The sequence below is a fragment of the Corvus moneduloides genome, chromosome 5 (assembly GCF_009650955.1).
Source record: "Corvus moneduloides isolate bCorMon1 chromosome 5, bCorMon1.pri, whole genome shotgun sequence".
Classification (NCBI taxonomy): domain Eukaryota; kingdom Metazoa; phylum Chordata; class Aves; order Passeriformes; family Corvidae; genus Corvus; species Corvus moneduloides.
The window spans coordinates 56,177,176-56,201,779 of NC_045480.1; the positions used below are offsets into that span (position 1 = coordinate 56,177,176).

Genomic DNA, 24,604 nt, shown 5'->3' on the forward strand with positions numbered 1-24,604 from the left:
TATTTCTACATTTTACTGGAAGACAAACAAACTACACCACTGGATGGCCCCTCTCTTTAGAAGTGGCTGCTCCTAACTTGAATCAGAACATTTTTTACATTTCTTTTGTAAGGGTGATTTGCTTTCTCTAAATACATCATACACATAGTGAAAAGTAACAGCAACAGAAAATCACAGAATCATGGAACAGTTTGGGTTTGAAGGGACCTTAAAGGACCATCTGGTTCCAACCCCCCTGCCGTGGGCAGGGACACCTTCCACTAGACCAGGTTGCTCAGAGCCCCATCCAATGAGACCTCAAACAGTTCCAGGGATGGGGCAGCCACAGCTTCTCTGGGCAACCTGTGCCTGTGCCTCACCACACTCATAAGTAAAGAATTTGTTTCTAATATCTCTTACAGCTTAAAGCCATTTTCCCTTGTCCTATTGCAACAAGCCCTGCTAAACTGTTTGTGCCCATCTTTCTTGCACCTGAAGGTGCTGGAAGGTGCTAGAAGGTCTCCTGGGGGCCTTCTCTTCTCCATGCTGAATAACACAAACTCTCAGCCTACCTTTACAGGAGAGGTGCTTCAGATCCCTGATCATTATACATTATAACACTATTACATATTATAACATTAATAATAAAAATGCAGAAAAGGATGCTACTCCAACCTCGTCCTTTGAATTTGTACCTATTTGTGAATATACACAAGCCTTCCACCGAACAACTGGGATTCTATGTCCCACTCCAACACCCCCATACATTTCCAGAGGAATTCTCTGGAAAAACAGGGTTTTCATATCCTCCATCCTTCCAGGTGACGATGACACGCTTCAGTTATGTCATGGAGTCCTTGTCTAGACAGGCCTCACGTGACACAGTGCGAGAGAAGACACAACACACAGCAAAGGATGCCAGCAGCATGGCTGCAGTGGCAAATCCTGGCTTTCCAGGGTTGCTAAGCTCCTTGTGGCAGGGGGCTCCCCCAGGAAGCGCTACCTCACATCGTGCGCCTTTTTAACATCTCTGGATGTGTAAAATGAAGGCTGGTTATGCCTCTCAATCAAAGCACTGCAGACCAATCCTAGTCTCTTTCACACAAGCATATGGCTTAGGAAATCAGTGAACCTGAAATTTGATCTCTCATATGATTTATTTGCCATCTTCTCCCATTACACAAACATAAATATAACAGGCATTTTTCTGCAGCCCTGAAAGGATTCAGAATTAATACCAGGTGACAAAACGGACCATGTACCAGGAGGGGAACAGTTACAGTAAAAGCTCCTTCCCATTAATGGGGCCATTCATTCATATGCCCACTATTCCACAGGGGAGCTGGACATAAATTATGTATTTGACATCTAGTTATAGACAATTATATCTGACATAATGAAGTTATAATGGAAGGAGTTTGCACATTGTTTGGTTATTAAGTACCCATTTCTTGTCCCTGCACCAGGTGCCATGGTGATAGGCCATACAAATCATCCAGAAGAAATGCCAAAATGGGCTCCCTTACTGATAAAGCACCACACATGTTTATTAATTTAACAGCTTGTCTTATGTCTCCCCCATCTGCTCATTTAAAACAGTTATTTGCCCTATAAATATTTCAGGAAGAGAAGCGTAGCCAAAAATTAGTCTGGCAGAAAAGGGAAAAAAAAGTTTGAGAAAGGGTCTCATGCTGCATGCAGCACTACACTCTTTTTTCCACACTGAACTGGTTCAACAGCTTTTTTCCAAGCTGGTAATAGGACATTCACTTTAGATTAGTGATGCTTGAGGGTGCACTGCCATAGCTGACTCTACTTTCCAGCTGTTGCCACTGTCAGGTGGCTGGAAGCTTCCACCACTGATGGCGAGTGGCAAAACTCAGTGCAGCGGAAACCAAAAGCCACTGTCAAAAGAATCTCCTGAGTGCATGTCCATGTCCATTTTGAGCTTATCAGGTCATACAGTGGCTTCAAAAGGCCTACAAAGAGTAACATTTCAAGGCATCTTTAAATCACAGTTCATGCTGATCTCCATAGCAAAACTCCTTTACTCGGAGTAAAGCTGGTAAAAAAAAAGCTTCTTAAAAAGTGCCCTTTCAAAATTTTTTTTCAGATGACTAAGAATAATGGAAAAGGTGTTAAATATCACTCAGACTGTTCTTCGCCCCTTCCCCAAAATCCTTTTCAAGTATTTTCAAGTGTAAATACTTTGAACAGTTTCCACCAGCACACAGGAGTTAGCACTCCTCCTTGAGAGACTTTGTTCGCTCCAGCTTTCTGCTAGAGCAAACGCTGTTATCTTATAAATAAACAGCAATGCCCCGAGGTGCTCCTCTGCAGTGAAAACACACATTCTGGAGAAATAAGAGCAACAATTCAGCACCACAGTGAAAACCAAAACGGTGAACGGCGTGCAATTAACCCTTTCTGACTGTGGAGAGCTACAGGAGGCAAAGTGGGACCTCACTGATGGCAACAAGCAAACAGGAGGACTACAGGCTGGCTGCTCTGTTGTTGCTCTGGTTGTGATACTTGTTAGCACCACCCATGAAACCTAACGAGGAATTAATAAACATGCACAGCCCATGTTGAAAGCAGCGGCCTGCCTTAGGAACAGCAGTGTAGAAGGTGGACATTTCAGTACAGACATGAGCCACAATGAAAGATTTTCAGAGAGCTCTGCATAAAACTGAGAAAAGCGTTATTATATCAGAGCTCATCCATCCCTTCACCATCTTCAGGACCCAACCAAACAAGCCCCATTCCTGGCAATGCATTCCTGCATCTGCATCTACCACTCCACCCAAAACCCACCCCGTTGCAATGCTAGGCTGTTTGAAGACTCATATCCAGCCTGGAATGAGGCTGCCTATCACAAGAAAAAAAAAAAAAAAATCGAACTCAAACGAAAAGCAAACAAACAGCAAAGCAACACAACAAACAAATCTGTGTAGACAGATTCAGGAAGAGACTTCCAAACAAGGCAGCTGCAAATTCACAGTACACGTGAGGCTTGCAGTCATTGCAAAACCTTTCCACTGATGGTGCAGGTGTGGTGACAGTCACCTTCCACCCAACTGGTGCAACACCACTTACCTGCATGCCTCTCACACACTGCTTTCCTAAAAGCCATACGGGATAACAGAATGGTGCTGGCTTTCTGCAACGAACACTCACACCCCAGGATGGAGTGAGGGAAATCCTCTAGTGGGCTCAGGGCAGCCACAAAGGGGAAGCCCTGAGAAATGTCATCCTTGAAAAAAAGGCTAAGCAAAACCAAAGTACATGGCCAAGAAAGAGCAGGACACAACACAGTATCCCAGAATTGTGTAAGGGAAAAGGAAAGAAGGGTCCTGAGCACAGGGGTCACCAAAGAGCATCCACTGCATGATCCTTTCTTGGCTTACAGGCATCGAATTAGCCTCTCCCCTGGATTCGTCTACCTGAATGACGTCTGGAAAATAATACTGCCTTAAGAAGCTGGAAACATATAGCTAACTTAGAAACAGCAGGATGAGTAAAAGCAGGACCTCTGAGAGCAGCAGAGGGACACTGTAAAGGACTCCTGAGCTGAGAGAATGCCTTCCCCAGGGGGGCAATTCCAGCAGAAAATGGAAAAGCCTGGAAACAGGAGGTGCCTGGCCCCCACTGGCTCCCAGCAGGGACTCCTGAACGCACCTCTCTCAGTGCTGGAGCTGGGGAGGGAGAGGCAGGCAAGCTGGTGTCTCAGGGCCGGATGAGCATGGGATACATGACCCCGTGTGTCAGCTTGAATTAAGGCAAGGAGTGCTACTGGGTGGCCTCGCTGCCCAGCCCTCCCCTTTCCCTGGACCTGGGAAGGAGGACTGGGGCTGTGCAATAAGCCCAGCTGTCAGATCCTTCTACATCATCTGCGAAGCCATCGACCCTCTCTGGGACCTTTGGGAGGGAAAAAAATAAATAAGACCCAGAATTCATACTAACAAAAAGCCTACTCTATTTTTGGATATAAGACTTCACCGTGCATTCAGGAAAGGTTCTCCCTCAGATATTGCAAATGCAAAGTGGAGAAAAATGGCAGAATGGATCCAGGTTTTGAGCAAAGAAAGCACAAAGGGACATCTTCCGCTAGGATGGAAAAGAAAGGTGCAAACCCAGCAAAACCTCTGTCTCACTGACGTGCTGTCTAAGCACTAAGGCCAGATTCTGTGTTTATGGAATATGAACCTGATAACTGGGGTTTACAGGAAAACCTCCTAGAGTGCCTTAACACAGTGCCAAAACAACCTCCCTGGCTAGAGAAATCTGCACAGAAGGGTAAGAACTTCCTGTGCCTCCTTTATTTGCTATTTATTTCTAGAACTGGGGACCAGTACAGAGTTTTGCTTATCAGCTAATGTTTAGGAAATGTACTGACTTCAAGCATATCAATCTCAAAGATAACTACTCTCTGAACTTCAACTTAGAAGGAAACCTTTACAAAACATCAGCTCAACAGGGGAGGAGACTTTCTCAGGCTGCATATCTTGAAATGCCAGGCATACATTTCAAGATTAATATGATTCCACATATACCCTAAAATCTGCTTCTATTCAGCTTTATAAATAGCTTTAGTGCACATATTCAGTGAGTTTAATTCACTTCTTTACTGTGTTTTAGTACCTGGCAGAATTTGAGTATAAACATTTAATTTCTTGCTATATATGATAATTCCATAAAACCCCTTTCTAAACCAGAGTATCAGTGTCACTCTCATCTATGAAACTCCTTGCTATTGTCAGTAACCAGTGATCCATTTTTAAACACAGGTTTAATCTTCAGTCTATGTTATCACAACCTAAGTTCTCAGATATCCCTGGAATTCTTCTGTACAAAGAAAATGTAAACACTTGCATAAAAATCATGTAGTCACATCCAGACTGTTGGACTGAAAGGAGGTGTAAAAATAGTGGTTAACAGTGCTTCTTAGATGAAGCTAATTTTACAACAGCCTCAAATTAAAAAGGGGGTGGGGAGTAAGAAGCATCTTGATGAAAAATGCTGATTCAAGGCTTCATTTCTATTCAGTGATGTGCAGTGTCATTACTGGGTGGCTGCACAGAGCAGTGGCTCAGAGTAATTACCCTGTAATGCACAGTGACACTAATGTACTGGTAAACTACTGCAGTTTATACTCCATTCACCACCAGCGTCAGGACTCTGAAAGGCAGGTAAAAATCTCCTGCATGCATAAACAATGTGTGTAAATGTCACCAGTGATAAAATTTTTAAAAAGGAGAAGGAAGAGGCAGTTACAAATAAATCTGTCAGCTGAGAATTGCAACTGCATAGACCCACAGGAGCACTAAAGCTGTATCTTTTTTTTGATGATACAGGAAGGAAAGATGCTCCTATTAAAGCATCTACCCAGGCTCTATTTCCATTTATTACAATTAAAACTGTATGGTGGCTGCTTCTTTTTGCCACTCTGAGTGCGAGGTTGGCCTGCACCTGGCGTTCAGCTTAGTGCAAGGAGCAGCATGGAGGGGGAATGAAGAGCATCAAAGGAGTAGCCAAAAGCATTAGTGGTTTATGCTGACTGTCATAATGCTGCTCTGGTTTTAGAGATCCAGCTACAGGAAATGTGGAGAAACGCAAGCTTAAGGATAGGTGGTTTTGAGTCCTTTGTTTGAAACAGCTCTTGTGGTTATGGGATGAAGCTTGGAACATGAACCAAGCATGTCCAAAGGTGTCAGAAAAAGCAGGCAAACAAAAAGGAATCATAAGCCTAAAATACTTAGGGGGAAAAAAAAAATATTATTACATAATCTCATGGATTTTGGATGCTGAGACCAGAAATGAGGCAACAGAGTTACACATCCCACATCCCAGGGCCAGAGGAAAGCCTTGCTCTTCCCCCAGGAGACAGTACCAATTATTACGTTTTTAACAGCCCCTAGTCACCAGCTAATAGATTGATGCCTGGCTTCCTCCCTGGCCCTCTCCTGTTAAGTTACACAAGAGTATTCAAGTCCTTTTACCAGCACACAGCAGCAGTAATATCAGTCCTTCCACCAGGAGCAGCTCCTTCTTTAAGATCTCTCAGCTAGGGGGGTGGAGGCCCTGGTTAAAGGCGTCAGTGTAGTAGTTTATGTTGGATAAACTCTATTTTACCCTCTCTGCAAGCACTGCAACTGTTCTGCCTGACCCACTTCGCCCTGCTCCTGGTGGCACTGCCATTTATCTTGCTGAGGTAGCTCTGCCCTCATGAACAGCAGATCACTGAAGAGTTTTGTTAGTCTTTAGCTCTTTCAGCTTGGAGAAAGCAAGACACAGGTTCTCTCTCTCTCTGCTGCTCTTCCAGCATCCTTCAGTCTTCTATAGTCTGTTCAGATGCCAAGGCAAGGATTTACATTGACCTATTCTAAGTAAGCTCTGATTCATCACCTCAATGACAGACTAGAGAAAGAAGGTCCTGCAAGTCATAACTGTCTCTGCCTCACTAGAGTGCTCTGCTATAAAAGCAAGGTAGTAAATTTTACCACAGAACTGGAGGTTTTCAAATGACTTAGGAGAAGCTGATGATCTCAAATGCACACGTCAAATGCCAGGGTAGTTCACTTAAAGCTGAACGGAGGTTGGGGACTGCCAGGAGATTGTACACAATCAGCCTGGCTCATGGCAAGACCAGATTTGGAGAGAGGACTGTGCATCTGGCATCCTCACACCACCCAGCACATGGTTCCTTGCATATTTCAATTAAGAGCAGCTAGAGAAACATGTGCAGACACAAAACACAGACCAACAGCCTTACAGTGTTGTGGCAGAACAGTGACAATCACCATACAGGTCAATTTGGTCCCCTTTCTGCCACTGTAGCACCCTTTGAAGAGCAGGAAAAAGGGAAAAAAATCCCAAACCTAAGGTACAGAGTATCTCCATCCGATCACACTTTGGCTGTCCTTTTCCTCCCCTTCTCTTCTTCCACAACATTCCCTGAGTCTGATGTTCATATAAACTTGCAGAGTTGACCAAGAAATCCCTTCATATTCCTGTATGATTTTAGCTTTGCTATTATCTATTCCAAGAAGAACAAGCTGCTAACTTTGATATCATACCTGAATATTGACCAGCCTAACCAAAAGGAGCAAAGGGAGGTGTAAGAAGTCTGCAGCACCACATAGGCTTTCTCTGGGGACAAGCTCATTTCCCCAGGCCACAGGGGCAAACACTGGGGGCTTAGCACAGCACAGCACAGCCTGGGAATGATCCTCCAAATGGGGCAGAGAAATCAAGGCCTCACATTCACATTGCTTTATTTGCACCATTCAAGACAGGCACCTGTCTTAGCAAGGCCATTCTGGACTTACTCTGTACATACTGGCTACTAGCACCACTCCCAAGGGCAATCAGCCCACCTAAAATTTGAGTCATCCTCTATAATCAACATCTCCTCACCAAGTCTTAGGAAAAAAAACCTCAAGCAACAGCAATGAGGACTGAATCCAGGCCTGAACTACTGTACAATCTGTTCTGTATACTTCACTCACCTGAGGGGGAGCTGAAATCTGCCTTTTTGCATTGTGCCATCAGCTCCCTGTGCCCTTGCACTGCCATCAGGAAGGAAAGGTGCAAGACAGATGGCAGGACCTAAGGTGTACCTGTCCCTGCAGGAGTAAACTAGTGAGGAGAGCAAACCAGCCTGTGAAGTTATGGTATGTTCAAAGGTATGTAATGGGACACGTGGGACACGGTCATCTCACATACGCCTCTCTTGCAGGAACTAATTTGCTCCCCAGAGTGTCCTCAGATGGAGGGTGACAACTTGGCCATGGAGGCTCTGTGAACAAGTGAGTAATGTCCACCCATGCCTGTGGCTGGTTTGGAATGCAAGTGAATGGAGACTGTCTCACTGACTCACCCTTGGATGGCGGTCTCTCCACATCCGAATCGAGGTGGATCGGTGGGGCAATGTAGGAAACCTGCCCATGGTGAGCCTGCCCTGTGGACAAATAAGTGGTTTAGTTCTGCTGTTTCCTACAGAGATCTATCAGGGCTATAGTCAAAACCACAGCATTTTTATGGCACTGGATTAAAAACAGGTTTGCAAGGATTTTGTTCTGTGTGTTTTCCACAGTGAACTTCCATTTTGTGGGGACATCTGGTGAAAAGCTGAAACCACTCCCATCTCTCACTTTTTCCTTGCAGACACGGGTACTCTGCTGAACTTTAGTTACACCTGCTTTACAACTACTAGGTACACCTTGCACCCTGTTCTCTTGAAACCTGTTCTCTATATATATGCTATGGAAGAGAACCCGATTTCACACGAGCCATTCAATCTGTTAACCTCACTTTAAGAGGGAAGCAAGCATTCCTATGTCACAGCAATTTTTGAAGCAAGCATGGTATGAAGCACAATCCCACCTGTTTGTCCCACTTGAAGGAGACACAGATATCATTTTTCAGAGCTCAGCATTGCTTTCACATAGGTGGAAGTTTTTTTGTTCCCAACACCACCATGCAGCTTCTCAGTTGCTAAAGACTCAATCCTTCTCCAGCAATCTGGAGGTAAGTATATTGAGAAACTTCTATTTATAATAAAAACATTTTTTTATACTTCATCTATTTACTGTGCCAATTTACAGGGTTGTTAATCTCTTCTTCTAAACATGGAAAGTTAATGACACATAGATTATGATAACAGTTAGAGTAACCTTCCCATTTCAAGTAATATTCGTTCTGCAATAAAAGCAGTTGATTCCTCTTAAGAGACACATTCCAAATAATTAATACAGCTCCCTGTTGACACTTGCTGTTGTTGCTCCAAGCAATTTCCAAGCTAGCGTCACAGGCAGCGGAGCAGTGGTACAGTCTTCAGGCTTCTTTGTAATGACATCCAGGAATACCACAAGCACAGTATGCTAGTGCACATAACATGCTGAAAACATCTCTTCAGGGAGATAAAATATTAATGGGAAAAGGGAGAAAAAAAAAAAAAAGAAAGAAGTGTGTCTGAATGTGCAGGTTATATTTACTGCTTTACACTGAGGGTGACTCGGATAATTTGCATTATTAGCCATTACAACAACTGGACGTAATTCAGGTTTAAAATCTACCAACACATCATAAATTCCGTATTTGCTTTTAAGTGCTTTAACATGGGATATCTACTTCAGGCAAACCCATAGCAAATAACAAGTTACTGTGCTTTCCTCTTCTCGTTTACATGTTAAAAACCCATTTGATGTCATTAGTGAGCAAAAGTCATCATTTAATAGCTGCTTGGTTCTGCAGCAGAAACAAGGAGACAGTCTGCTCTCACTCTGAGCTGCTTGATGTACGGGATGATCAGTGCCCTTATAACCACAGAACAGTCTCCCCATTTGCTGCATCAAAGATACTACTGAAATGTAAAATAGCTGAGCTTGGCAGGAAACTCTGGAAATCACCTAGCCCAGCTCAAGGGCAGAAAGAGCCCACGGCAAGTGTCCAATCTGATTTCCAGTATCTCCAAGGATGGAGACTCCACAGTCTCTCTCTGGGCAATCTGTACCAGTGCTTTACCACCCTCACAGGAAAAAAAAATAGAACAGCTTTTCCACTATCTGCCTGTAAGAAGAGCCTGGCTCCATCTTCTTTATTCCCCGTCATCATGTACTTATACATATCAATAAGATCCCTTCGACAATCTGGGCCAGGCTGGATACTTGCAGCTGTTCAGCCCATCCCCACAAAGAGATGCTTCCCTTTATCATCATTATGGCCCTTTACAGGACTTGCTCTGGGCACACTGCTGACACATGGTTTTTCGGTTTTTTTGTTGGCTGGTTGGTTGGTTTTTTTTTAAAATCACCTGGTCTTCCTGAGAGCAAACCAAAAGAGAATAATTCTGCAGACTTAAAGGGCTAGGCTGGAGTAAAGAAGATACATCCACATTATATGAAAGGCTAAAAACATCTATGAGTTTGTTTAGACATTCATTACAACTCAGTAATAACTATGGAAGCTTATTACTGCTTTATTAAGGCTTTTACTTTATATGGAGAAAGCAGTAGCATCAAATGCTCTCTAGTGATAAATGAAACAAGTTGCAGAAAGCTTTTATCTATTTGCTGCTGATGCAAAACACAGTACTTGCAAAAGAAAATCAAATTTCTGTTATTACTACTACATACTACTACTAAAAAACCCCATACTTCTGTTAGACTGCACACTTCTCACAATGATAATGAATCAAAATTTGGGTTTTAATATTCCTTCTCCAAAAAAAACCAATGCAAACAATTGTTGTGATTCATTTTCTGGGTATCAGTGCCAGCTCGCTTGTTCTTCAGACTCATCAGTGTGTTCAGACTGGAGAAACTGTTACCTTATAAATCTTGTTAATCAAGAGAATTACATTTTTGCTTTGGTTTTACTATTATTGCCAGCGGTGACCTTTGAGAGAGTTGAGGGAAGGAGGCAAGCAGAGGTGTCTGAAGCAAGGCCTGGCAATAGGACTGGTACATAAGCACACGGTCTTCTTGGCTTTAATGGCATTACAAAGGTTGCCACTGACTCCATTAAAAACCAAAATTCTACCCAGTGGACCTATGAAAGGTTTTGAGACTGGTATCACTGGTACAAGCTCAAGTTGATCTCAAAGACTGACAGAACCAGCTTTCCCAAGTGAGGCCGACTCCCACTCCCTTTTGAGTGAATTTTGCAGTTTCAGATGCTTGCTGCAAGCCCCAGCCCTAGGAATGAAGGACTCCTATCTCCCTGTCTTCAGTTCCAGCTGCTGCAGAAAAGCACTTGTAAAGATGGATGTGAGAGCTTTAAAACAAAAATAAAAGGCAGAAACAGTCCACACCTGTCTCTCCAATCCTTCAGCTGTTTTCTCTGCACATTGAGCCTGAGCTGACAGTGGTGCAGGAAAAAGAAAGGAGACTTCTGACAAAATACTAAAGGTCAAGATGTCTCTGTTGCTGATGGGAAGTTGAGCACGCCTCATATCGGAACAGCTTGCATGGCCTTCTCCTGACCCCACCCTGCATATACCCATCTGCTGTTTCTGCAGCCAGCTCCCAGGTAAAAAAGTAAACAGCAATCAAACGTAATCATCAAAGTAGTGTTTGATGAAGTTGCCAATTTTGTATCTACTAGCTCATATTGTGTTCCATTTCCCTTCTCCCTCTTGCTGGAGAGGCCTGTGCCCATGGTTGGTTCCCTGTGAGTGGCACAGGCAGGGCAGGGGCAGCAACAGGCAACAAGGGCTAATGCTGGAAGACAACTGTGGATCACCCCTGACCTGCTTGTCTTGCACCATAACACAGGGATGCAGGTCTGGCCAATGCTGCCTAAATATCAACAGCATCTCAGGTGAGACAGGGCAAACAGCACGTGTGGCACAGGTAGGTGCAAGCCGCCTGTCTTCATAGCAGCCAGGCCACGTGCACGTGCTGTGACAAGGTGAGAAAATCCCCCATGTTTGGTAGCAAAAATATGGATATGACCTTGATAGTCTATCTGGTGACATGGCCTCTACCTTCCTCAGGTAGAGGAAATGAGAAAGATGTTTGTGAATTAGAAAAAGTGCTTGACTGGCCATTATTTTCAGGTCTGACACATGAGAGATACAATGCATTTTAAAAAGCCAGTAACTTAGAAGAACAAAGATAATGTTTTCTGAAGACTGAAGGAAACATCATAGCTTGGCCTAAGGGATTTTTTTTCCACTATTTTTGTAAAAAGCGATCTGGATGCTCATAGACAGAAAATAAACATCCACACATCTTCAAAAATCTGCCCCTAAGTGATTTAGTCATCTACAGATGCAATGATATAAAACTACAGAAAAAAATCTGCAAATGCATGGACAAACCAAGAAAAGTAACAACAGAGAAGTCTCATCTGTGTACCTATTAAAACCACTTCCTCCTGGTCCTTTTTAGAAGCATACCCACTGTTTCTAGCACATTAACAGGGCAGGCCTTCTTCCTGATCCTGGGCCACATTTCCAGTGCTGGTGACATTTGATTGTTCTAGAGTACAATGCCTATTGTCATGTGTACACGTGGGCAACATTTCTGTCTGGCCCTTGCTTATTTTCTACCTGAGATATTCCAGTGCACTGTCAAAGAAAAAACCTGAATAGAAAACATAAGACTGAAAGATTCAAACCCCCAAAAGCAAAGGAAAAAAACCACCAACACTTACCAGACTACAAATAAGGCATTTTAAAACATCTGATGACTTGTCTCTAAAAGCCCGGTGATGCCATGAAGATAACCACAATCACCGGAATGCATGGCTCTCCCTTTTCCCTGCTGCTCCTCTGCTCACTGCCCATGGTGGGTATGGACAGTCGTGCACCTGAATTGCAGTTTTGCCCCATGCCTGACTCAGATCCAGCAGCTGCAGCGACAAGCCACCAGGAGATGTATTTATTTTTTTTTAAACAAACATGCTTCAGACTCTTTGTTCTCAAGGGGTGAGAGTCCCCTTTCTTTGCTGTCCTTATCCAGAGGCAATCACTGCAACACAATTTTTTTCTGTCATGTCAGATTACTCAGATTTCCACCTATTTTCCAGCTTCTTTTAGCATTCTTTTGTCTTCCACAGGTTCACCAGTTTTCAAGATCCTTTTCAGACAACCTAGTCAGCATTTCATCCAGAGGATTTAATTTAACTTTGTGCTGGCATCTCTGATGACCCATGCTTCCAGGTACTGCCTCTCCTACACCCTTTCTTGTCTGCACCTCTGAATGCAGGCACCTCCATGGATTTTTAGTCCGCTTGCTTCGATTATTAATTAGTTAATACCCATGAAACCACAGATCCATTCCCGAGCCTTTGATTTCAGCTCTTTACATATTTGGGGTTTTTTTTGGTGACAATAGGATGGGCACATACTAGGTATGCAACATATATATTCTGAGGAAAAGTCTCGGGAAACATAATGACGATTTTACCAGTATCTCTACAGATAAAGTATTCTTTATGTTCTTTATGTTCTTTATGCTGTGGCCTATTTTTTTTTCCATGTAACTGAAAAAAATCATTATCAAAAGCAGTCCAGTTTGTCTGTGATGATCTCATCTATAAAATACAACATTACTTTTTGGACACATTTGTGTAATTCTGTAAATGTTAGCAGAATTTTTAAAAAAATCCAATTTATTATCTAGCAAAAGATTACATTTACTTTGCTGGACTGCAGTTTCTGGAATCATCACTCTCATCCTCTTTAATTTTCAAAACTAGTAAATTTTTTTCTTGTCTTTTTTTCTCCCTTCATGAGTCTTTTTGAATCCCATAATATGAAGGCATATATAAAACATGTGAAAAGAGAAATTAAAAAGCAGGTGGGCTTGTTAACAAACTCTTTTGACATGCCATTAAACAAATTTAATTCAGACCTATTACTCTGCATATATTCAGACTTCTCCTGGCAGCCTTTTTTTCTGCCTTTCATCAATGACTATCTTTACAAAACATCATTCTCTCACTGCCCACCCTTTTCCATTTTGCATTAAAAGCTTTCTTTTTAAATAAAGCTTTTATAAAGCCATTCTCTTCCTCAGACATGTCAGAGTTAGCACGGATTCTGTCCACTGCTTCATTTATTCATGGCCTTTATGGAGTACCTCTCTTTCATCTGTACGTCTCTCTTTCATCTCTCAATGCCCTTTTAACTCCTTAGGGTAGCAGCAACTCACACGCTCCATCTTCTTCCCTCGCTCCCTCGGTCATTTCCCTGTCCTTCCCTTGAAGCCGTGGATGCTTCTGAATACAAGAAAACCCTCTTTCCCAAGAGGAACTCTCTGACTACATTATCCCTGCTCTCTTGCCGTTTTGCCTCTTGTATTTCATACGGGGAACTATTGCAAGCTTAGAGCCACTGCAGCAGGAAAAAGTAGGGTACCTGCAGTGTGGCTTCCACGAGGGACAGCTGGCTCCTGGTCACGTCTGCCTGCTGAAAACAGAGGTTACCAACGCCAGCAGCCTCAGTGGGCCATGGCCAAGTTTCCCAGTACTGACTAAAGCAAACTTCAGGCTCAGTCAAGGCACCTGCCAAATGCAAAGAAGACCTTGGATGTGAGAAAGAAAATTCAATGGAAAAAAGAAGAAAGTGTTTGGCTAAGTCCCTGTCACACATGCCTCTCATGTTTTAGAGTAAATGCAAATCCAAAAGCAGCACCTGGCAGTGTGCTTGTGTGAGTGGAAGGCGGACTAGACTTTTCTGAGGTAGTACTATTCCTGTTTTTAATTTGTCACAACAAACAACAGCCCTAACAATGAGACAAAGGAAAACAAAATGACCCTTTTTGATGGCCAAGTTGTCCCTCATGTGACAGCCATTCCCTGGGAGGACCAAGGCTAGGTTTGAGCTACAGGAGAAAATAAGGACAAAATAATGCCAAAGGAATGGGTTAAAAACTGAGCATTACAGCAGGCGAAGCAATTTTAAGTTTTTCAGCAGTGGCAGATGTGTATTTTCCAAGGAGCATTTAGGACTCAGAAACTCATGTTCCAGCTGAACTCAGAGATGAATGAGCTTCTTCAAGTCACACCAAGACTTCTCGTTTTGATGTGCAAACATTATAATTTATGTTTTTGAGATGAACCTCATCCTTCTGTTAAGGACTTAAAACATTTGATTTAGCAGCACCTTGGCTCCAGTGATGCTCTGCATCCCCCAGTGGACATCCCAAAATCTACCTTGTGGTATAAAGGCTGGGAAGGAAGAAGAACTAAAAAACCTGGGAAATATTTCACCCGTGCCAGGATAGTTAAACTGTGTTAAAGATCTCCTGTCTTCCCCCCCCCCCCCCACATACAGCAGCACATGCAGGAAGGCTGTATCCAGGCCTGGCTTTCCCCAGTGCCCAAAGCAGGGGACTGACCTCCAGGGCTGCACATTTTTTGAGCTTGTCTCCCCAAAGGCTTGCAGGCTAAAGAAACGCAACACATCGTATTTTTCCTCCCCTCCCAGATGTGCTTGATGTGCTATGAAATACAAGTTACCAGTCACCTGCACTGCAAAACATGGGAGAGGAGGAGAAGGATTTTGGTGCAGAGGAAACAGAGGGATTTGGAGCAATGCAGTCCTCAGAGCCCTGGAGCAGATGACAAATACTGGCCACTAATCACCCAAAGCAGGTTTAGCAATGGTGAATACAGCAAAACCCAGTGACATTTTTCTGGCCACACCTCAGAGGTTTAATCTGATACGAAGAGTGTTGAGCCAGTTCCTGCTGTCCTTACTCTGCTCTCGTCCCAAAAGTCAAACAGGATGTTTCCAACCTCCTCAATGGGTCAAGCCCAGCCTGTTCTGCCTCTGGTGTGCCTGAAAAGACTTGGGATGGAGAAGTTCAGGGAAAACCCAGCCAAAGCCATCCAGTCTATCTCCTGCAGAGGCAAAATCATTCCTTACACTGTTTTGAAAGGTATCCCCTTGGGGCTGTCCACCTCAGACTATCAGATGCTGAGAAGCAGATCTCATCATCAGAAGATTTTGTTTTAGTTTTCCCTTTCTTTGGGGGGAAGGAATATTGCTGACTATTTCTTGTGACCCCCATCTCTTCTAGCTGGGTGCAGCTCTTAACCAAGGCTACGGCCTCATGTTAGAGCTAAACCACTTCACAGCAGTCTCCTCTCCCCTGAGACATGGCCAGGCATTCCCATCCCCTCTCTCGCAGCAGATCTGGCAACTAATGCAAGCACAGAGCAAGGTAGAGCTGATCTGATGGAAAACGACCCACTGAAAACAATAATGACCAGTTTTCCACTGGCTCAATGAGCAGAACCAATTCGGGCTGCTGTGGCAGCAGTGCCAGATCTGAAGCAAAGGAAAGGGCAAGAATAAAAGAGCCAGGGGTGGGATGGGGACAGCCATCAGTTTAACCGTAACATAAAGCCACACCTGGGAACAGTAGTGGCATTGTGTCTGGACAATCCCTCCACCCCCACACCAGACTCTCTCCTTGCCCCAGGGAGACTCCCACCAGTTGCGACCTTCTTTCTCTTCCTTTCAGACAGCTTTAAATTCACCTGCCAGTGTAATTTAGAGAGCAACTCCAGGTCAAGGGGTTTAATGAAAGCCAAATGCGCTACAGCACACACTCCTCACAGGCAGAGCTTGGGACACAGCTCTGTCATTCTCTCACTTATGCCACTCTTGTTCATGCAGAAAGGGGAGCAGTGGGGGAGAAGAAGAAATCAGGCAGTAGCTCTTGCCATGCTGAGCTTAAATTTCAGTGGCAAAGCATCCAGGGGGGTTGTCAGAGAAATCAGCCAAGATGCTGGATTATGAAGTAGGAGACATGTCTAGAGCAGACAGGTAGATCTGTGAGTCACCAGCCTGGAGACGGTAATTGAAGTGCCTCATGGTTTCAGATACTGTGTGATGTGGTCCAAGAATTTGTCACTCTCCCCTGCCTCCACTTGTGATAGCCTATAGCAATGTCCCCTCCAATTGTCTTTATTTTCCAACCTTTATGTCTCTGCATGTGTAGCACGATCTCCATTCCCACATTTTACCTCCCCAGTACTGCCTGTACTTCTGCTGCGAGCCCCCATTTCATCAGAGGCCTGATTCTCTGCCTCCCAACCTGCATCTTCCTGTCCAGGGTAATCAACTCCATCTTCCATTGCCACGTGGCCAATACACCATGCAAACCTTAACTCCCATCTCTCATGGGTTTCTGTGACTATTCCTGACTGCGACTGCAGCCCAGAAAGGGCTGTCGGACAATAAAGCATTAAAGCATCTTCTTCATTGCAGGTATTTTTATCAACTGCTCTCATTAGGGAAGTGCAAAGAGACGAGTAATCTGTTTTCTGAGTGGGTCAGTGCACCCTAACTGCATTAATCACTTCTTTTGATCTGCATCAGGAGCCCTGAGACAGACACTGCTGCCTGCCTGGCTCTGCCTCCTGCCAAGCCTCTGCTGCGGTGCAGCAGGACACGGCAAGAGGGGACAAACTCCACGTCAAAGTGAGTGATCAAGCAGCAAACGAGATTAACACGACATGATTTGATGAAGAAATGAAACAAGAGTGGGTATTTTCTCCGTGACCTAAAAGAACAGGAATCTAAGCCATCTTGTCTTTTTTTTTTTCTTTTCCTCTTTCTTTTTGAGATAATATAAGGTATTTCTCAGCATGAAGGACATGACTGCCTGTAGAGAGATTTTGACAACTCCCCTCCGAGTGCAAAAATGCTGTCAGCTGAAAAACTGAGCTGTTTGGGCAAATTGATCCAACTCTGACAGACTTCCTCTCTGTTTTCATGTTTTCTCTCTCAATCAAAAGCCTCCTAAAGAATCCATGTTTTCAGTTCTATGTCAGGGGAAGGGGGAGAAGTGGGGAGATCGCCTACTTTTGCTGCACTGTTTATCATTAACCTATCTTGATGGAGAAACCTGGGAGAGGAAGGTCTCATTAGTCTCTTGCATTACCCCACTGCACACGGATACAGGATCTGAACACAAGTGTTTCCCTAATTCCCATACAGCAACTGCATATGGACTTTCTGACTGCCACTGAGGACAGAGTCAATACACTTTGGATGCAGACACGAACAGCATAGGAAGTTGAACTTATAGGCCTGAGTTTATCTCCAATGCCAACAAGAGGCAAGCTGCTGGATCAGCCATCCGAACAAAGCCTTACTAGAATGCTTTTAAAATAATCATTAGGAATCATCTTCCCCTCGTCTGCCCAAAGAAAATGAAATCGAAGCATTTTTAAACCTTGTCCCCCTAGCTGTGAATATATCTGCAACCTTTCTGCATCAGTGACAATTCTGAATACAATTTTTGATGGCCAAATCCTGGGAGCACTCTTATCACTTTACAGCAAAGATTAAGCATGCTCCTGTCACAGTCAGTAATAGAGCCTATCACCTCGGTTGGGAACTCCAGAAATCCCCAGTCCTCTAAGGTGAAGCAAAGCCAAGCAGCACAAAAGTGCTTTGCAAAGACAATCTGGTGCTTTGCTGTTTTTGTACTCTTTTCACCTTTGCATGGAACACAACTTTATAACTTAGTGACTGCTGTCCTGCTTATTGGGCCTTTCTCCAGTTTTTCAAACTAAGTCTCAAAACATTGTGATGTTTATTTTTCCCTCTTTACCTGAGGAAACCCATGCTCAACGGGGCCAATTTTAATTATTTTTTTTATTATTATTAAAAGACCTGTGGACCAGAATTGCTGGTTTATCGATTCAAAGAGATTTGAAGTCTGTAGCTTATGAATTTTACTTCTGGTGAAGTCAACTATGGACTTTATAAACTTCACTGTGTCCCTTTTCATTGCTTCACAAAGTCAGGAATGACACAGAACACTTTACTGTCTGTTCCATTCATGCTGTCATTCTATACTTATTTCTTTCCTCATGAAGGAAAGAGGCCAGGGAATGAGAAGTTTGCAATGGGTCAGAAACTGCACCAGCTCACAAACTTCCAAATAACTGTACACAGAACACAGGTTCATACAGCAAACATCTACAGACCAGATGTTTCATACAAGGTCAAATATAATGTTTTAGTATCAGATATTCTGTATTTGGGGCCTACATTCCTCAAGGCCCTTCAAGCATGTCTCAGGATTATTCTTATCTCAGTTCCCATGATGTTACTGTAGGCCTTTGGATGACAGTTTTGATTATACGTCTGCACACTGCCTAGAACAATAAGATCCTGATTGGTACTCCCTGAAAAATACAAATTAATTCTTGCCTGAGCCTCCTTCGCCCTGTATGAATCATGCTGGATGTCTGCCCTCTGCAAGGGCAGCAGACAGGTCTGCTGGGGCACTGCTCTGTCTGCCAGCACTAGGGCAAGGGTCCCGAGGCACTGCCAAATTTCCTGATCCCAAGGACCTAGCTGCATACATGCAGGCAAAGAAGCCGTTAGACTACACTGCTTCTGATGTGCCTGCCAGACCCCTCAAAAGACTACAGGAAACATACAGCATGACTGAAAATGAGACCACAGAGTCTGAAAAGTACACCAAAAGGTTGTGTGTTTCAGCCCTGTTGAAAACTCTTTCAGCTCCTTCTCCTTCAGGCTCCTGTTCTTTGCAGTAAAGTATGCTGCAATAAACTTAATAGACAGCTTTAGAGTATTTTCCTCTACAACAGACAATATTCAAATTGTCCTTAGTCATACATTCCAACACCTCTGAAACACAATCACTCAATGTATCTCAATGCAAGAGAAGTAATTTTTTCCCCCTTTAGACTACAACCCTTTTGTTGCTTTAATGAATGTACATATTTACATATTCATATATGCTAGCCCTGACCACCACTTCAAGCTAAACTTCCTCTAACAGGCTAACCCTTGACTTTGCATTTAGGTGTCTTGAATGATCTCTTGACTGAAGAACTGACAAATTCAAGCTTCAATTCTCTGGCCAACCTGGCCTCTACCAGGCACATGAAGTTCTTCCTTCACCCTCCTGAGATCCAAGCAGGAAAGAGAAAACACCAGTATTTCTGATTAGGTATCTGACCTATGTGGGATTCAAATTCCTGCAGAATTAGCTTCACACTGAGCCCCAGTAATAACCACCTCATTGTTTAGGAGCCCAGGATGGATACATGTTTTTTTTTTACCTGGATCAGAGAAAGAATAGAGCAACCCTGTTTAATCCTTCTTTTGTAGGGTTATATCTAATAGCACTCACTGGCTTTGGGGCCACTCGGAGATATGATTTCTGGGTTGGCACCTTGGGATTGAATGCAATCTCAGTAACATCAGCCATTTGAGCTCTGATTGACGTTATAGTTTCAAGTAACATTGGTCGAAAGGCTCGGTGACTCCTACAGCAGGAATTGTACGTATGCAAGTATCAGATAAAATAATATTTTGCTTTCAGTAACTTGCATTACAAACAAGCCCACTTGCTGCAGAGGGATTCTTATGCAGCATAATCTGTTTAAAGAAAAGAAATAGAAGAAATAAAGACAGAAAATTTCCAGTGTGGAAGTACTTGTGACCCCACCATGGCAATGACACCTTCAGAACAGCAGAAATTCAGCTTTCTGTATCTAGACATAAGTCCTCAGGCAAGCCAGCTGAATACTGGGCAAGCCTCAGCCAAAAGTTCACTTCCCTTCCACAGCCCCTATGGATGGAGGGGAGCACCACTGAGGAAGGTGGCTGTGCTGCTCCCTATGCCAGGCTGCCATTTCAAAGTGTGTTACTTCTTTGTGCAGTAGTTCAAGCTTTCATTGTGCTTTTCCCTCCAGGGATGTCCTAATTAGAGATGGGGTTTCCTTCTCAAGTTACTGGATTTGAGTAATCACGCTGCTGTTATCTCCAGGAAAATCAAACAGGAGCAAAGATGGACAGAGGGGAGGATGAGAGGCGGGAAAAAGGTCCCTGGGTGGGGGAGGAAGGGAGCAATACCCTGATGCATCTAGAAAAAGGACAAGAACACCTTCACAGCAGGCTGGAGACCTTGGCATCCATTCCTGTACCCCTATGGTCAGGGAACAAGTCCTCTGAAAGCTTTTCCTTTGCAGGACGCCAGACAAAAATCTCCAATTAGTTTCATAAAGATGAGAAGCCAGATTGGAAGCTGCCTGTTACTTGACACAAAGGTGGCTTTCTGCACGGGATAAGCAGAGGTTTAGAAAACACTGGAAGATGTTCATTAAGGTGTGGGAAAAAAAGAAGAAAGAAAAAGTGGAGGGCAACAAAGTATCTGTGCTGTGGATTGAGGGCAAATACCCACACTTTCTGCTTTATAAGATGGATGAGCAGGGCTGCAGGTTGTCCCCAGGTACCTCAGCCAAGCTGATTACAAAGGTTACAAATGACTGGAAAAAGCTTAGAGCACCCAGGACAACTAAAGAAAAAAACAACCTGTGAAAAAGCCTCATTTTTCAGGTGTTTGGTATGACATTCCTCAAAAGTCAGTGCTGGGAAGACACTTCATGTTCAATCTCAAGCATGTACAAGTCAGGAGCGGCACCCCCAAATTCTGAGATTACATCCTAGGACTTTAAAGCCAAAGGAAAATAAGCCCCACAAAAAATAACAAATATTAACAGATTTAGGCTTTTCTTTGCTGTGCCTCGAAGTCTTCAGGACCTATACTTTAAAGCTTTGCTTTCCACTTAAAAATGCAAGATGACTTTTATACTTTTAAACAGAACTGAAAATCCTGTGGTCGAAGAGGAGATTCTGGAAAATCCATCCCTGAGCTCAACACCCCAGTCACTAGCGCTGACAGCCCTGAAGTTTAACTTCAGAGGGCAAATTGTAGAGCTGTCTTTGTGAAAATTTGTATATTCTGGAGGGCATTTAGAAAATGAAAGCAGAACGCAGTCCCAGAAGCCCAAACTCCCAGTGATCTGGTAACAAGGTCAGGCTGTTGGACTTGGCACTGGAGCAGCTGAGCACTCATGTGCTCTGTCCTACCAGCTATGCTGGGATAACCTCTCGAGGAGGTTAGTGACGAGTTGGGCATGGGAACATCACTCCACAGCCACAGCACCTGGGCAGCTGGAGTGTGCTCGGATTCACAGCACCCTGAACCACAGCCATACATTTCAGCTGCTCGTGGTGTGCACAGGACACACACACAGAGACGCTGAGACAGTTTCAGGTGTTCAGCGGGAGAAATCATATTTGAAACAGCGTGTCAGGTTTTGATTAAACTGGCAATTAAGCAAGCAAGGAGCAGCGTGCCCTGCGGCTGCAGAGATGACAAGACAAAAGACCAATTCCTTTGGTGGTGCAAATGGCTGCACCTTTGCTGCCTTCAGCAGGGCTGCACCTTTCCATGTGAGCTGCGGAGCCAGCCCTCTCCAGCCTCAGACGGGACTGGGATATAAATAGCAATGAACTGCATTCAGCTGGGAGGAATCCATGGTACAGGGAGGCAAAAAATGACACTTCACAGTGATTTCTAATGCAACACAGGGATTTGAAGCCCCTATCTTCTATGTAGGCTTCCTCTCTCAAGCTGTTGGTGGACTTTTTTACTAAGGACAGCTGAACAAAAAGGTAGCCAAGCAGAGCATTACCCTCTGACCACCAGAAGCTGGAAAGGGCCTTCAACCCTGTTTATAAAGTTTAGCCCATTCAGACACTTTTCTGAACTAAAATAATACTCTTCAGTGAACTGATGCATCTTACATTTTCAAAGGGCACAGGACAAAGGAGAACTTAGCAATTCTGTTATAATCTCCCCAAGTCAATGATCATCTACCAAAATTTCATTGAATAGGAGGTCTCCAAGATGAAGAACTTAGGGTCATTTTAGGTCAGCAGTCTTGCTGCTCAAACTCTAGCTAAGAAAATTGTCAGAGACAAATTAATTCATTGGACACATCAGGACTGATCAGTATGTATAACCAAAGGATAGGCTTCTGACAGTGATTGTGTAGACAAACTTTGATACCAGCAAACCCTTTATGCTCTGGTCCACATCTAGTTTCAGACCAAAGGTCCAGAATTCAATTTAAAATACTATGAATGCAGCACTAACATGCACAGAAAAAAGCAGGTGATAACCTTACTGTGGGGTGCAAGGAAACGAGAAAATATCACGACTGTCTGAAGATGACTTAGATGACTGGATAACAGCGAGCATCCAAGCACTGAGGTGGGACTGCGGTTGGAGGAGAAGGACCCCACCCAATATGAAGTGGAAAAGCAAGCTCTTAGAATGGCAGAAAATTCAGACAGAAATTCAGCCCAGCTCAAGAAGATGCAGGGCCTGGATCCATTCCTGTTACTCAGAGAGATACCATGGAAAAGCACCAAGGGTGATTTTTAACCAAAGTCCTCTGTGCTTAGCTCTCACAAAAAAGGCCATACTGACAGTTAACTCCACTGGCCACCTCTCTCTGTCAACCCTCTACTCCTGGCATTGGACATTCCCCTGCATGTTTCAGCTCCCCTTGCTGGCTTGTTGTTAGTGTGATGCACCCAACCATCAGAAAACCGGGCACGTGATGCACTCCCTGCTAAATGCCAACCCCTCCTTTCCAGCCAGAAGCTGAATCAGCCCGTGCATCCAGCAACACAGATGAAGCACAGAGCTTCATCTCAGCAGACAGATAAACACCGGACAATCCTAGTTATCTGTGGATATCAAACGCAGCTGGGGTGAAGCACAGAGGTCTGCTCCCTATGCACGGTTAAGGCACTGATTTTTATATAGACAAATATATCACCACTGGGCACAGTTACAGAACGTATCCTAACGTGAGATTTATGAAGATAAAAGATTCCCTCCCAGAATTGCAAAGAAGTAAATCACCCAGTAATTTGCTTGGCACGCTTGCTCCTTTTTTCTCCCAAGGCAAAATGCAGGATGTGTGATTCATCTTATTACTCAGTGGTCAGCAAACTTAAGGCTCTCCCTGGTCAGTTCAGCAAGCACTGCCCAGTCTTTCCAAAATTTACCACCTGCAGATGAAAGTAATGAGCTGTGGGCAAGGACAGAGTATGAAACAGTTATGATATAGCTATAAGGACAGCTAGAAAGGCAGGGAATATTCCTTGTTACATCTCCTCTAGGTAGATAATGCACAGTTTCCCTGCCCTGTCTAAAAATGCGATGAGTTGAGAATACAAGGCTTCAGTCAACAGCACATTGTTCTGGAAAGGCTGAGGGGTCACAATGTCAGTTCATACCAGAAAAAAAAAAAACAGGTCAGAAAAACCTGCTCACCAAAGGAAATTATGATGTGCAAGGATCTATTTTTATTATGACCTGGAAGAAAAGGCTGAAATTTATAAAGGATTGTGACTTTCAAACAGTATTGACTCAAGGGCCATCAAACCTTTCATTTCCATAGAACTAGTTTTTTTTTTTCCTTGGGTAATACTAAAATGCTCTGTGTTTAAAGGTACAGTTTTCTATGTGTAATCCCCCGGGTGGTATAAAAACCCTTCAACCTTAATAGAGAAGGAGGAGGCTGAGAGCAGCAGTGTCCCAACTATTTGCCACCCTATTTACCACCTGGGTGACTCCTCTCCAGCCTGCGAAAATATGTCTCTGAATTTCCATCAGGCCAATGTTCTTTCCTCTTCAAACAGAGTCTGTACATGGCAACATCAGAGGCTGGAAACTACTGCCTAACAAATCCAGACAGTCTGTGTCAGAGTTAGAACTGAGTCTTTGCTTCACTAAAAACTGCAGGAGATTTGCCTGATTCAGGAACCTCTCCATTCCCTCACAGTCCTGCTGCCCCACTTTGGTCTGGTCTGGGTCATTTTTCCTCTCCTGCTAAGCTTGGTATTGGCCAGCTGATGCTGTCTGACAGGTCCAAGGACCTTCACTGCTCTGCCAAAGCCCAAGCAGTCTTGCCTAAAAAAGAGGATCTTATCAGACAGAAGATAGATAAAGGGATAGAAATATATCAATTCCCTATATTGCATTTGGAGTGATGTGCAAAATCAAATTAATTAGGTCTGCATAATATCTTGATGTCTGAGTCAGAGAAGCCTATCAAATGCTTGTATCTATCAGAACATGTGAATTGCTTGGGACAGCTTCATCCAAGGAGAAAAAACCCTCCTCTGTCCATGCCTTCTGTGAGAATAAATGTATATTTAGCGTGAAAATCCCATTTTTCAATTTTATCTAATCAACGTACAAGTATCTATCTGTATATACATCTAAAGTGTGCACAGCACTACTGTCAACAGTGT

At 43.7% G+C, this 24,604-nt stretch overlaps 1 protein-coding gene across 25 annotated transcripts in view; it reads right to left on the bottom strand.

Annotated features, from left to right (window-relative positions):
* ADGRL3 (adhesion G protein-coupled receptor L3) overlaps window positions 1-24,604 on the bottom strand; it is a 492,701-nt gene that overhangs the window by 135,343 nt on the left and 332,754 nt on the right. For 24 of the 25 annotated variants that reach the window (XM_032108821.1, XM_032108825.1, XM_032108804.1 and 21 more), the window contains one exon: window positions 7,859-7,939. The exons of the other annotated variant lie outside the window; for it this stretch is intronic. In XM_032108821.1, the coding sequence (XP_031964712.1) occupies window positions 7,859-7,939 (81 nt within the window). The remainder of the gene's footprint in view (window positions 1-7,858; window positions 7,940-24,604) is intronic. 25 annotated transcript variants of the gene reach the window in all.